A 12729-nucleotide genomic window follows, 5' to 3' on the forward strand; every position below is an offset into this window, starting at 1 on the left:
CGAACACTTCTCCTTTATGGGACCCAATCGGGGCGTCCGTTTCAGATTTGGCGCAATCAGGTTTCGAACGGCTGAGATTGACCCTTCCTTGAGCCAATGGGATTTCAGGGTCGTACCGTAGCTTTTCAGGGGTCCCGACGGTTTTAATGAAGAAGAAGGAGGGAAGTTCATAAGGAGCAATGTGGTGGGGCGGGATGCCGCGAGGAGAGACGTCGCCTTGAGCCAATGAATTTGAAGAAAGGGAGGACGGATGTTCCTGCTGGCCAACGGAAAAGGCCAAGGCTTTTGATAAACGGATGCGAGAGCGAATCATATCGGCAGGCGGGAGACAGTCGACCCTATGGCGGCGGAGGGCGGGACAAGGGTAGGTAAGGAACCGCCTCGACCCAATGAGAGGCCGAGCGGCCTTGAGCGACGTCGGGCCAGCCCAATAGAGGCGTGCCTGAGGTGGGAGCGAGGGTGGGCTGGTGTAGTGTGGGCGCCATGTCGCGGCGGAGGTGGCGAGGTTCGCAGAGCGGCGAAGGCGGCGGCGGCGGCTCGGGACGCGGAGGGGACATGGTGAAGATGGGCGGTGGCGGCGGCGGCGGCTCCGGACGTTATTACGGGGGCGGCCCTGAAGGTGGGCGCGCCCCGAAGCGCCAGAAAACGGAGAACGCGGACCACGGGCCGGGGGGAGCGGCCGGCGGAGGCGGGGTGAGAGAGCGGCCGCCGGGCTGAGGGGAAAAAAAGAGAAGAAAAGGTCCCGGGGCGTGGGGGGGGGAGAAGGGTGGCGTTTCCGGCCCGAGACGTCCCAGGTGCCTTTCAAACGCGCCTGGCGCTGGACTACAACTCCCATCGTCCCTCATATAAAGGGCGATGGGGGGGGGCTGTTGAAGGTCGGCGGGCTGCGTGGTGGCTTGGAAAGATGGGAGTTGTAGTCATGACGCACGGGACGACGAGCCTCCACGGGTAGGCGCAGTCTACCGTTAGACTCCCGCCCCTTGCCCCCTCCCTGGGTGGGAGGGGCCAAAGCGGTGACGTCCTCCGAGGGTGGGGGTGGTCCTCAAGTTACGACCTCGAAGGCGGTCCCCCACGTTACGACCGCAACGGAGGCCAGCATTGGTTCCAGTGACCTTTGCCTCGTTTTACGACCTTTCTGGCCACGGTTCTTGAGGGAATCCCTGCGGTTTAGTAGCACAGTTGTTAAGTGAATCGGGTCCTGTCCCGTTTCCCCCCCCCTGTCTTGACTTTGCTGGTGGGAAGGTCGCAAAAGGGGGAAATCACGTGACCTTGGGACCACTGTGACGGTCATAAAGACGAACCACTTGCCAGGCGTGTGGATTTTGAATCACGCGACCCTGGGAGGATGCTGTGTAGTCTGAAGCAGTGTTTCTCAACCTTGGCGACTTTAAGTCCTGTGGACTTCAACTCCCAGAATCCCCCAGCCAGCATAGCTGGCTGGGGGATTCTGGGAGTTGAAGTCCACAGGACTTAAAGTCGCCAAGGTTGAGAAACACTGGTCTGAAGAAATGGTCCTCCGTTACATTTAGTGCTTTTGCAACTTCGGTCACTAAAACGAACTGTTGTAAGTCGAGGACTTCCTGCAGGGCTTTCTCTACCAGCCTGCTGCCAGGAAGGACAATGGGCCTGTTTTGCTGATCCCTTCCTTGTGCTGTGATGCCTTAACATGGCTGGGCCCCTAAGGCCCCTTCTTTGACCTTGGGGACTTCGACTCCCAGAATTCCAGGAAGGGATTCTGAGCCAGGAATTCTGGGAGTTGAAGTCCCCAGATCAATGCCCATCCATAACCTTAACATGACCGCATTGAGCGGTCCTTTAAAAGAGGGGCAGACTTAGGTTTGCCCCAGGTTCGAGTCAGGACCCGAAGGCCCATAAGGAAAGGATGGCCTTGACTAGCAGAGCCTTATGGATCCACAAAGACGCCTCTGAGGCTCAGCCCAGGCAAGTCATTACTTTCACATTCCCTGGAACGGAAAGGCGGGTGTATTTACCTTGTGAACAAAGCTCCTTAGTTTTGGGAAGGAGTGGTTTGTTTGCGTGCTTAATTATGATTTATCACACTCTGGTTCTGGTGCCCAGATTAAGGGCCGGGATCAGGATTAAAGCAACTCATTCTGCAGCATCCAATTCCGTCTGCAGGGAGAGTCGTTTAATCTTGTTTAAGGGTTGGGATGTGTGGCCCAGCCCTTTTTCCTTTTTGGGGAGAAAATGGTTTCTTAGCTGCCTTTCCCCTCCCCAGTTTGGGTGTGTGCATCTTGCAGGGTTTCAGTAGCGGTTTCCTGGGTAGCGTGGTTTAATTGTAAAGTAAGAGTCGCTTTGCATAATGAGATGGGCCGCGTATAAATTCAATAAACCAATTACTGCATTTAACTGTCGATCCCAGAACATCTAGACTGTGGGGCCAAATTTACTGGAACGGTCAAAGGATATGTGGCATATATTTCTCTCTTGAACAAGAAGCATTTGCATAGATTTAGGGGGGGATTTTGAGCATGAATTGGCCAAAGAAATGTAACTGGTGCTCTTTTAACATAAGCTGGGAGCAGAAGAGCTGGGGTGGATTCAACCAATGGCTGCTTCTGTTGCTTCCCATCAACGTATAAAAGTAGCCAAGAATGATCTTTTCCTGGTTAATTTCCCTAGACCCACTAGGAAAATAAAGGAATAGCTTAATTACCTCTGATGACGGGGAATTCCATTGAACTGTGTCCTGCTAAGTTGCAGTCCCCCAGAAACACCTTTTTGTGAAAGACTCCATTCACTTGCTTTTGCACTAGAATTTTCCCAGGGAAGTGTCACATGACCTCCTCTTCTCTCGCAGGAGAACTATGATGATCCGCACAAGCCGGCAGCTTCTCCTGTGGTCCATATCCGGGGTCTGATTGATGGTGTGGTGGAAGCTGATCTGGTGGAGGCCTTGCAAGAATTTGGCCCTATCAGGTGAGGAAGGGGCAGCCAGAACATCCAGAGGGGTGGATATCATGACAGATTGTGCAGGTTCAGTGACTTAGTTCTTGTCTCTCTCTCCCCCCATTTCGTCCCCCCCCCCCAAAAAGCTATGTGGTGGTGATGCCCAAAAAGAGGCAGGCTCTAGTAGAGTTTGAGGACATACTCGGAGCATGCAATGCTGTGAATTATGCAGCGGACAATCAGATCTACATTGCGGGGCATCCGGCCTTCGTCAACTATTCTACCAGCCAGAAGATTTCACGACCCGGGGACTCGGATGATTCGCGAGGAGTAAACAATGTCTTGCTCTTCACCATTCTGAACCCCATCTACTCCATTACGACGGTGCGTTTACGAGGCGGCTTTATTGTGGGGGACCCAAATCTAGGACACGGCGGTCCCGGCTTTCCTTGGGCCTCCAAGCATGCTTTGGACCAGGCAGGAAGAGCAGACCGAGGGTTAAGATCATGTCTGAATGGTTTGCGGGTCTGCCTCCTTGTCTCAATAAACTGGGCATTGGAGTCTGTGGCGGGCAGGGCTGCTAGGAGACTCGCAGGGGCCGTTCTGGTGAGGCCCTGTTGGCTTTACAGTCTTTGTCTTGTAGGATGTCCTGTATACCATCTGCAACCCGTGTGGTCCAGTCCAGCGCATTGTTATCTTTAGAAAAAATGGGGTCCAAGCTATGGTGGAATATCCTTTATTTTTGATGGCTGAGCAGAGCGAAGCAGAAAGAGCCAAGGTGGTGCAGTGGTTAAATGCAGCACTGCAGGCTACTGCTAGATCAGCAGTTCAGTGGTTCAAATCTCACCGGCTCAGGGTTGACTCAGCCTTCCATCCTTCCGAGGTGGGTAAAATGAGGACCCAGATTGTTGGGGGCAATATGCTGACTCTCTGTAAACCGCTTAGAGAGGCCTGAAAGGCCTATGAAGCGGTATATAAGTCTACTGCTATTGCTATTGTCTGCCTCGGCATGGGCTGGGGGAGATGGAGCACTTTTTTGGGTGGGGGGGGGGGGCTAGAAAGCTCCTGGGGTAAAGGAAGAAGGAAGGCTCGTAGCTTGGAGAGCATTGACTAGGAAACACCCAGCCAAGGTTTCCTTAATTCTGCAAACATTTGACTCTGTGCAAAGTGCTCAGAGGGCAAAAGCTTCTTTGAACGGGGCCGACATTTACTCTGGCTGCTGTACGCTGAAGATTGAATATGCCAAGGTGAGTGGGGGGTTGCAGAAGAGAGGGCGGGGCCCTGGGTTGCACAGGAGGGTCTGCGGCCTCCACCCCCCCCCCCAAGAAAATCAGCAAATGCTTCTTTTCTGAATCCGAAGGGATTTACAAACCGCCCCAACGAAATTGCTTCACACAGATTCCCCCTAATTAGCTACGTACCCTTGTCCCGAAGGTTACTCGCTCTTCCCAACAATAGTCCTGATACCAAACAGCACAATTGTAGCTGTTCGATTTTACTCCTTTGCGTAAAATAACCCTGCGAGTAGAGACAAGGCATCTGGTATGGGTTGAAAAATTGGGAAAACCGGTCTGGCATTTCCTCTCTGTTAAGTTACAGAATGGCAGGAATTCCTACCAGTAGGGCAGCTAATCTGTAAAATACATCTAGTCCTCAGTTAATGGGGATAAGTTCCAGTTGTAAGTCTTCCCAGTTGGGTCATTACGTGACCAACCCGATTTGACAATCTGTCGTGCAGTAGTCGTTAAGCAAACTCCAGGACTTCTGGTTGCCAGCAAAAACGTAAATGAGATGTTACAAAAGTTGTAAGTCCAGCATCCTTAATAGGAAGTGGATCAAGACTGAGCCCGTAGCTTAATTTACTTCTGCTTTAATAACAGTTGTGCTAACTCTCCTATATTATGGGCTAAACTGGAACAGATAATGAGATGTCTATGGTTATGAGCCAGTTAGGTTTATAACCACAGGCCCGTATAATCACAGCGTGTGGCCTTGTTGCTCTCTTTCTCCAGCTCCCCCTCTTGATCTCCCTCTATTGTTTTCTGAACACTTGTGCTCTGTTTTAGCCGACTCGCCTGAATGTCTTCAAGAACGACCAGGATACCTGGGACTACACCAACCCCAACCTCAGCGGGCAAGGTAACCTTGATCGCCTGCTCTCAAGCTAGACACAAACCCTTTCTTTTCCTGTTGAAGAGCACACTTCCTCCAGCTGAATTGTGTGATGTAATGCCATTTGCCTGCTGTCCAACATGGGGCCCGATTTGGGGAAGCCTGGAGGGGCAGGGCAGCCGCATCCTGGCTTCAGCACAGGGGGCTTCCCGAGCCTCCTGACTGGAGGCGCAGTGGGGGTGGGTGGGTCGAGAACAGCCGCGAGGGAATTGGGGCAGCTCCGTCTCCCTGGTTGCATCTGGTCAAGTATTCCCCTCCCAGTATTGCATCTCTAGAGAGTGTGTGTGTGTATTGCAGCTACTAGGAAGGTTGGGGATGCAGCGGAGAGAGGAGTCGAAAAGCAGGCTGCGCTCTGATTTTAAGTTCTGGGGGATCCCAGGATGGATGCTGGGGAGCTTTAACTCCTGGGAGGTCCAGAGATGACAATTCCTGCCAGTCTTAGGCCTTGTGCAGCCTTTGGCTCTGGCGCTAATCTAGCCACCTCCCTTGTGGGTCTGGAGCAGATACTGCATTTCTTCCACTCCGTGGCTGGAGGGTGGTGGGCAAAGCGCTTCAAGGGAAATGTTTTCTGCATGCAGACTCTTGGGCTTGGGGGCTAAAGGGGGGGGGGTCTCCAATGCCACTTCCTTGAGGGGGACTGAGGAGGGGGGGGGTCGCTATCTGCGTCAGTTCAGTCTAAAGCTAGTTGGAAGCCTTGCCTTGGCCGGCCTGCTTACTGCACATGTGCAGAAAAAAAGCACATTCCTTCTGTGAGGTGGGGGCAGCGTTGCCCCTCCAAGCACGACCGCAGCTTAAACACAGGCTGGGCTTTGACAGCAGGTGTTGAGTTGCTTGGCTCCATGGACCAAACAATCCTGGGGAAGCGGTTGGATTGCGGGCGGGCGGTGGGTGGGAGTGTGGGGGCAGGCGGGTGAGGCTCTAACAGAGGTCACTTTTGACCCCACCCTCCTGGCGAAGCAAGCAATGGCATTACATGACTTGACATGAACATGACTCACTTTCTCCTCCAAGGTACATACTTAGGCGCTGTGCAGATTGGCAGTGGCTTAAGTTGGCAGGGCTGGGCAGTTCAGAAGCTGCCTCCCGGCTCTCTGCCTTCTCCCTCGGGCTGGGCACAAGAGGAGGGGCGATATATCTGGCCTTTCCCCAGCTCTGAACCGATTTCCCACATGACCCCGGGGGACTCGCGCGCAGCTGCCGTGGAAGTTCTGAATTGCCTGGGATCTGCCTTCTGCTAGACACTCTCTTTAACAACACTACACAGTGTAGGAGCAAAAACAAAAAAAACAAAGCTCAACTTTGCATTAGCTCTTCCTGGAGAAAACACGCAGCATCTTAAGTGTCACCCGAAAGGCAACAGATTGAGTTCATGTCCTCACATCAAGAACACAACACCGCCATCCGAGAGACATCTACAAGCACAGAGGGAGACAGAGAAAAAGAGAGACAGAGAGAGAGACAGAGAGAGGCTCACCAGGCCACGACATGCTTACAAAAACAAAAACAGACAAAAAAACCTTGAACCCAAGAAGGGAACACAGAAACTAGGAAAAAAAACACCCGAGGGGTCTCAGACAAAAGCGCGCCAGCGGTCTTAACGGAGAACGGAGTAGATCCCCGAGACCCTTCAAGACATAAGACGCTCTCCATATCAACTTGGTTTGGTTTGGGAGGGCCTCCCATTTACTCTTTTCTTGCAGTCCTCGGCTGCCGACATTTTTATCAGCGCCAAGCGGAGAGAGAGAGATTCAAAACCCCAGACCAAAAAAACCCCCAAGTCCCCGAGAGCCCCCAGTTCCCTAGAGACTGGGCGTGTTTTTTCCGCTTCAGGGGCACTTGAGATTCAAGGCACACTCCATTAACAGAGGAGAGAGAGAGAGAGAGAGAGAGAGACACGCACACGGGAGACCTACACAGCCAGAAGCACCAAATCAAAACCTGTTAACAGCACATGACAAAAAAAACAACATCAGGAGACGCAACACGGAAGGGACACGCATTCACACCTTTTGTCATGTCCTTTTTTTCCTTGATACCATCTGAAGACAAAAAAAACAAAAACAAAAATCTGTGAGCCCTTTTTCATTTACATTTTTTTAAAAAAAGAAATTTGATTTGTGTCAGTTTGGTGCCTTTTGACGTGACTTTGACTCTGAAACCATGTAACGCAGGGTCGCAGTGTATGTTTGATGGGACGCCATCTTTCAGAACTGTGCTTACACACTGTTGAAGCGTCCAATGGTAAGAGAAATGCAGAATATATTTGTGACAAGGGACAGTTGTACTGTAAACTCCTGCTGTAAGTAGCCCTTTTCAATCTTTGTAAAAAAAATGCCTGTTGAAATAAACTGCGAAGCTCTTTTTACTTTTTTTTTTTGTTTTTAAAAAAAATGGGAAGATTTGTATGACTTGCTTTAAATTCTTCTGTCTTTTGTAGATCGATTTGTGTTTAAAACTTGGACAAATTTTGCTTTGCTTTGCCATCTTCTTGGTCTTGTTTTAATCTTTTGAGCTCTGCTAGAGGTGGGGAGTGGGCTGGCAAGGACTTTCATTTCCTCCCCCCCCCCCTGCTGCCCTAATGTTCGAACTGGTGGTGAAATTGACTTCTGTTGATTCTTGTATATATATATTTTAGACTTCCCTGCTACAGGGTTAAATTTTCGGGAGGAAAGGGGGGCAGGCTTTAAGATAAGATGGAGGAGAACCTTTGTTAAGCCAGGTAGATGGTTGAGAGCAAGGCTTGGCGTCCAAGAGAGTTCTAGTTCATCAGGTTTGCTGCTTAAATAAACATCCGGAAGACACGTCAGTTCGAGGTAGTGTCAGGATCCGTCCCAAAGGGCCTCTTCCGGCACTCGCCTAACTGGGTGGACTGGGAGGAGAGTGGGTCGTACAGTGTGCCCCTGAAAAGGAAGTGTTTTTAAAACTGCCCCCACTCCCCTTTCTCCCATGGTGGAAAGAAAAGAGACGCATTCTGAGGAATCTGGAGTTTTTAATATGGAGAATGCCTCGGGCTGGCTTCATGGCCTAACCAAGGTCTCCCAACCCCGGTGCCAGCCCCAGAAATCAAGGCGACTGAGCCTTTTCCAGGAGCTTCTAATGTTGGTCTGCTTTTGACAGGGGAGCCGGGCGGGAATCCAAACAAGCGCCAGAGGCAGCCTCCTCTCCTCGGGGATCATCCTGCGGAATACGGTGAGGCCCGGTCGGTGGGTGGGGCATCTCTGGCCCTCGTCTTCCTTTGCCCCGGCTGACTTTGGCTTCCGCCTGCAGGAGGACCTCACGGGGGCTACCACGGCCACTACCACGACGAGGGCTACGGCCCTCCTCCTCCTCATTACGAAGGGAGGCGGATGGGGCCGCCCGTGGGGGGCCGCCACAGAGGACCCAGCCGCTACGGGCCTCAGTATGGGCACCCCCCACCTCCGCCACCCCCTCCGGAGTACGGCCCCCACGCCGACAGCCCCGTTTTGATGGTCTACGGCCTGGACCAGTCTAAGATGAACTGCGATCGTGTTTTCAACGTCTTCTGCCTCTATGGAAACGTGGAGAAGGTGAGCAACCGAGGGAGGGGCCGGTTCTGGCGGCGGCAGAGCTGCTGGTGAGCCCAGTTTGGCCTTCGTAGAATCCCAGCCTCGAACCCCTCCCGCAATCACCCACACACACACACACACACACAGAGTTTTGCTTGCTTTGGAAGTCTTTGGCCAAGGTGCTGCTGAGATCCTCCTCCCATCCGTTGTTTGGAAAGCCCAGGTACCATCTCTGGATACCTGCCTTTTGGCTCTTCTGCCCTCTTTTGTGGTTTGAATCAAGAAATCCTTTTTTGGTTTTTTTAAAAGAATTTTTATTTTTAGAAAGACATAGACAAATAAAACATAAAATACAGGACCATCTTCAATTACATACAGCGTGTCAATTGGTTACAAGATTTTTGTGCATCCTTTCCTTAGTCCTCACTTACAACTTATATGAAATCACATATTATCAATCAAATATATATGTATGCATATTATCATTGTATGTCATTTATTTGACTATAACTTATTCCTTCATTTTAAGTGAGATATTCTAGATACTGGATTCATTTATAACAATTCATTACATCATAAATATCCAATAATAATGTATCTTTATATTGTATTCTGTATCATTCTATAATTCTTATATCCTAAAATTCTCTAGTGTCTTTCATTTCCATGTTTTTTTAATCTTAACCACTGATAAAATAAATCCCATATCTTGTAATATTGTTTATCTGCTTGTTCTCTAATTCCAAATGTCGATTTACTCATTTCAGCACATTCCATTATTTTCTGAATAATCTAATAATAATCCTTTTTTTTTTGTTTCAGGTGAAGTTCATGAAAAGCAAGCCCGGGGCAGCCATGGTGGAGATGGCAGACGGCTACGCAGTGGACCGAGCCATCACCCACCTCAACAATAACTTCATGTTTGATCAGAAGTTGAACGTCTGGTGAGTTCCCCCTGCTTTACTCCCAGGCCGCCTTGAGGCATTCGGGTTAAAGCCAGGAGGGCGGGACTGAGCCAGCCTGCCTCGCTTTGCCCGCAGCGTGTCCAAGCAACAAGCCATCATGCCCGGCCAGTCTTACGGTCTCGAGGACGGCTCCTGCAGCTACAAAGATTTCAGCGGCTCCCGGAACAATCGGTTCTCCACCCCGGAGCAAGCCGCCAAGAACCGAATCCAGCATCCCAGCAACGTGCTCCATTTCTTCAACGCGCCTCTGGAAGTGACGGAAGACAACTTCTACGAGGTGAGGATGGGGGGGCCTGGAGTTGGCCATAATTAGGAGGGAGGGCGGAATAATTCAAAAGTTGGCTTATTTGTTTATATTTTGTGTTTCTTAACCGCTCGTCCTTCCTTAGAGGGTTTAGGAAGAATCGGAGGATAAGCAAAACTTGCTATCCTTAATGTATGACGTGATGATGATGACTTTAATGCAGGGGTCTCCAACCTTGGCAGCTTTAAGCCTGGCGGACTTCAACTCCCGGAATTCTGGGAGTTGGAAGTCCGCCAGGCTTAAAGCTGCCAAGGTTGGAGACCCCTGCTTTAATGGATTCAGACAGCGTCTCTCTCCCAAATGTAGCTTCCATTCCAAAAAGCAGGAAGCAGTAATGTTAAAGGGGGGAGGAGAAACAGGCTTTAACATGATACTAGCAGAGGTTCTGGTGTGCCTAGAAGTAGCAACTGGATTGGACCCAGTTGGGCCCTTTGCTGGTCCTCCTTAGTGGGCCCCTCTCGGGTCCTGAGCTGCTCTTCATTTGGCCTTGGAAGATGAGAACGGATTAACCCTCCTTTTTGACAGAAGTACTAATAATAGCAATAGCAGTTAGACTTATATACCGCTTCATAGGGCTTTCAGCCCTCTCTAAGCGGTTTACAGAGTCAGCATATTGCCCCCAACAATCCGGGTCATATTGCCCCCAACAATCCAAAGCAGTATCTGTGAAGTGATTCTAACAAACATTTGGCCCAAAACAACAGTGACTTGTTCATTATTTTCCCACTGACCCAACCATTTAAATGAGCTCCTTTGCTGTCAGATAATGCTTAAAAGCCCCTCTCCTTTGGGCTCCTACCAATGTATATTCAACCCAGCACAGAGATATACGTAAAACACAGTTCCACAATGGCTGAAAATTGTACGGGGAAGGCGGTGGCGTCTGCAGGAGCCCCTGGGAATGGGACTTGACCAAAGAGGCGAATCCTAAAATATACATTGTTGGGATCAGGACAGTGGCTTAACGCTCCTATTACTTATGTGGCATTTTTCAGATATGCGATGAGCTGGGAGTGAAGAGACCGGCGTCCGTCAAGGTGTTTTCAGGGAAGAGTAAGTATCCCTCTGTCTTGAGGATGCTGCTTCTTGGAAAGCAGGGACCGAGGGCCACGCAGAGTGGCTCAGGGGGACTGGAACTGTAATCCATCCCTCGAGAGTTGGCCCGCCCGTGTTCCAAGGAAGTGGGCCTGCTCCAGCTTAACCCGTGTCTTGCTTGAAACGCCTGCAGGTGAAAGGAGCTCGTCGGGACTACTGGAGTGGGAAACCAAAGGGGATGCGCTGGAGACTCTGGCTTTCCTCAACCATTATCAGATGAAAAACCCAAGTAAGCCCCTGTCGCCTTTTGTAGGTGCTGAAGGAGGGGGGGGGGAGGCCTTGATGACGATAGGATTTGGGGATCTCCCTGCTCTTCCCCCTTCCTCTGGTTTAATGTCAGTGGTAGTAGGGAAGAGACGCTAGTAGGTCTTAAAAACACCAACCGATTTTGACCGTGTTGGAGACCTGGCTAAATGAATCGGTTTGGAAGGAAAAAGCAGCCATTGGCACGTTCTGAACTGTGGCTCATCACACCTTGGTAACTCTTAAGGCCTGCGGAGTTCATCTCCCAGATTCCCTTAACAACAGCAGGGGTTCACTTAACAACGGTGGCAAAATGGTTTTGAAATGGAGCAAAACCCAATTGTCTTTGCTTAGCCACAGAAATGTGAGGCTCAAGTTGTGAGCTCATAAATTGAGGGTTACTTATAATAGCAATAGCCCTTAGGACCAGTGTTTCTCAACCTTGGCAACTTGAAGATGTCCGGACTTCAACTCCTAGAATTCCCCAGCCAGCGAATGCTGGCTGGGGAATTCTGGGAGTTGGAAGTCCGGACATCTTCAAGTTGCCAAGGTTGAGAAACACTGCCTTAGACTTATATAACCGCTTCACGATGCTCTAAGCGGATTATAGAGTCAGCCTATCGCCCCCACCATCTATGGTTTTTACTCTAAATCTGAATTCTATGAGTGGTTCATTTGTTTAGACTCCTTTTCTTGACTATTCAACCCAAAGTGAATCACCGTGGGAGACATTGGGGGAAAGCTGGAGAAATGGGTTCCCCCCCCCCTGTGGATGATGACGTTTTGGTTTTCGAGTAAATAGAGTTGTCTGGCTTTCTCCTAGATGGGCCCTACCCCTACACCCTGAAACTCTGCTTCTCAACAGCCCAGCACGCTTCCTAATCGCTCTTTGCTTCCTGACCAACAAGAAGACTGCTCCGTTAACTTACTTGTGTGTGATCTATATTTTTTTTCTTTTTGGTTGTTGTTTGGCAAAGCTCCGGTCTCCCTTTGTGTTTTTTTTTTTTTTGTAAAAAAAGAAACCAATTAAAAAAAAAAAGCTTCATTAAGAGGCTGCCTGCAGCTGGGTCAGCTGGGAAGAGAGAAGCCCCGTGGCCGCCTGAGGACATCGAATTTTAAAAAAAGCTCGTACCTGTGATATGTTCTCCCCCCACCCCCCCACCCACCCCCCATTCATACAATGTGTGCTGCCTGTGCTTAGTTGGCACATTTAATAAAGCTGTTTGGACAATAAATTGTTGTAAAAACTGAACCTGGAAACCCCTTCGGGATGTTGTTGTGTGTTTTGTTTTTTTTGTAGATTGTAGATAGATTGTAGATAAATTTATTTATAAGCCGCCCTTTTCCCTGAGGGGGACTCAGGGCGGCTCACAACGTATAGGGAAGGGAGTACACACAACGACATATAAAAACAGTACGTAATTAAAAATAGAAGCAACATTCATTCGTCATTCGGGAGGGGACGTATTATAATCTTTAACCCCAGGCCTGACAGGAAGAGAGAAGAGAGGCA

At 50.1% G+C, this 12729-nt stretch overlaps 1 protein-coding gene across 1 annotated transcript; it reads left to right on the forward strand.

Moving 5' to 3' along the window:
• Positions 1-458: 458 nt before the first annotated feature.
• On the forward strand, positions 459-12468 carry HNRNPL (heterogeneous nuclear ribonucleoprotein L). Its single transcript, XM_087728112.1, has 13 exons — positions 459-693; positions 2822-2940; positions 3057-3294; positions 3554-3639; positions 4061-4157; positions 4977-5049; positions 8200-8271; positions 8350-8630; positions 9432-9553; positions 9650-9851; positions 10874-10931; positions 11107-11202; positions 12040-12468. The coding sequence occupies exons 1-13, from the start codon at positions 484-486 to the stop codon at positions 12096-12098; spliced, it is 1713 nt and encodes a 570-aa protein (XP_087584238.1). The 5' UTR covers positions 459-483; the 3' UTR covers positions 12099-12468.
• The last annotated feature ends 261 nt before the right edge of the window (positions 12469-12729 follow it).

The sequence above is a fragment of the Thamnophis sirtalis genome, unplaced genomic scaffold (assembly GCF_051295495.1).
Source record: "Thamnophis sirtalis isolate CommonGarterSnake01/CBP01778 unplaced genomic scaffold, rThaSir2_p1.2 scaffold_13, whole genome shotgun sequence".
NCBI lineage: Eukaryota > Metazoa > Chordata > Lepidosauria > Squamata > Natricidae > Thamnophis > Thamnophis sirtalis.

Excerpts from the sequence above, each read along its gene's own strand:
- HNRNPL (XM_087728112.1), top strand. The coding sequence starts at position 484 with ATGTCGCGGCGGAGGTGGCGAGGTTCGCAGAGCGGCGAAGGCGGCGGC. Across the intron at positions 2,941-3,056 it reads CAAGAATTTGGCCCTATCAG|CTATGTGGTGGTGATGCCCA; the intron begins GTGAGGAAGGGG and ends CCCCCCAAAAAG. Across the intron at positions 10,932-11,106 it reads CAAGGTGTTTTCAGGGAAGA|GTGAAAGGAGCTCGTCGGGA; the intron begins GTAAGTATCCCT and ends AAACGCCTGCAG.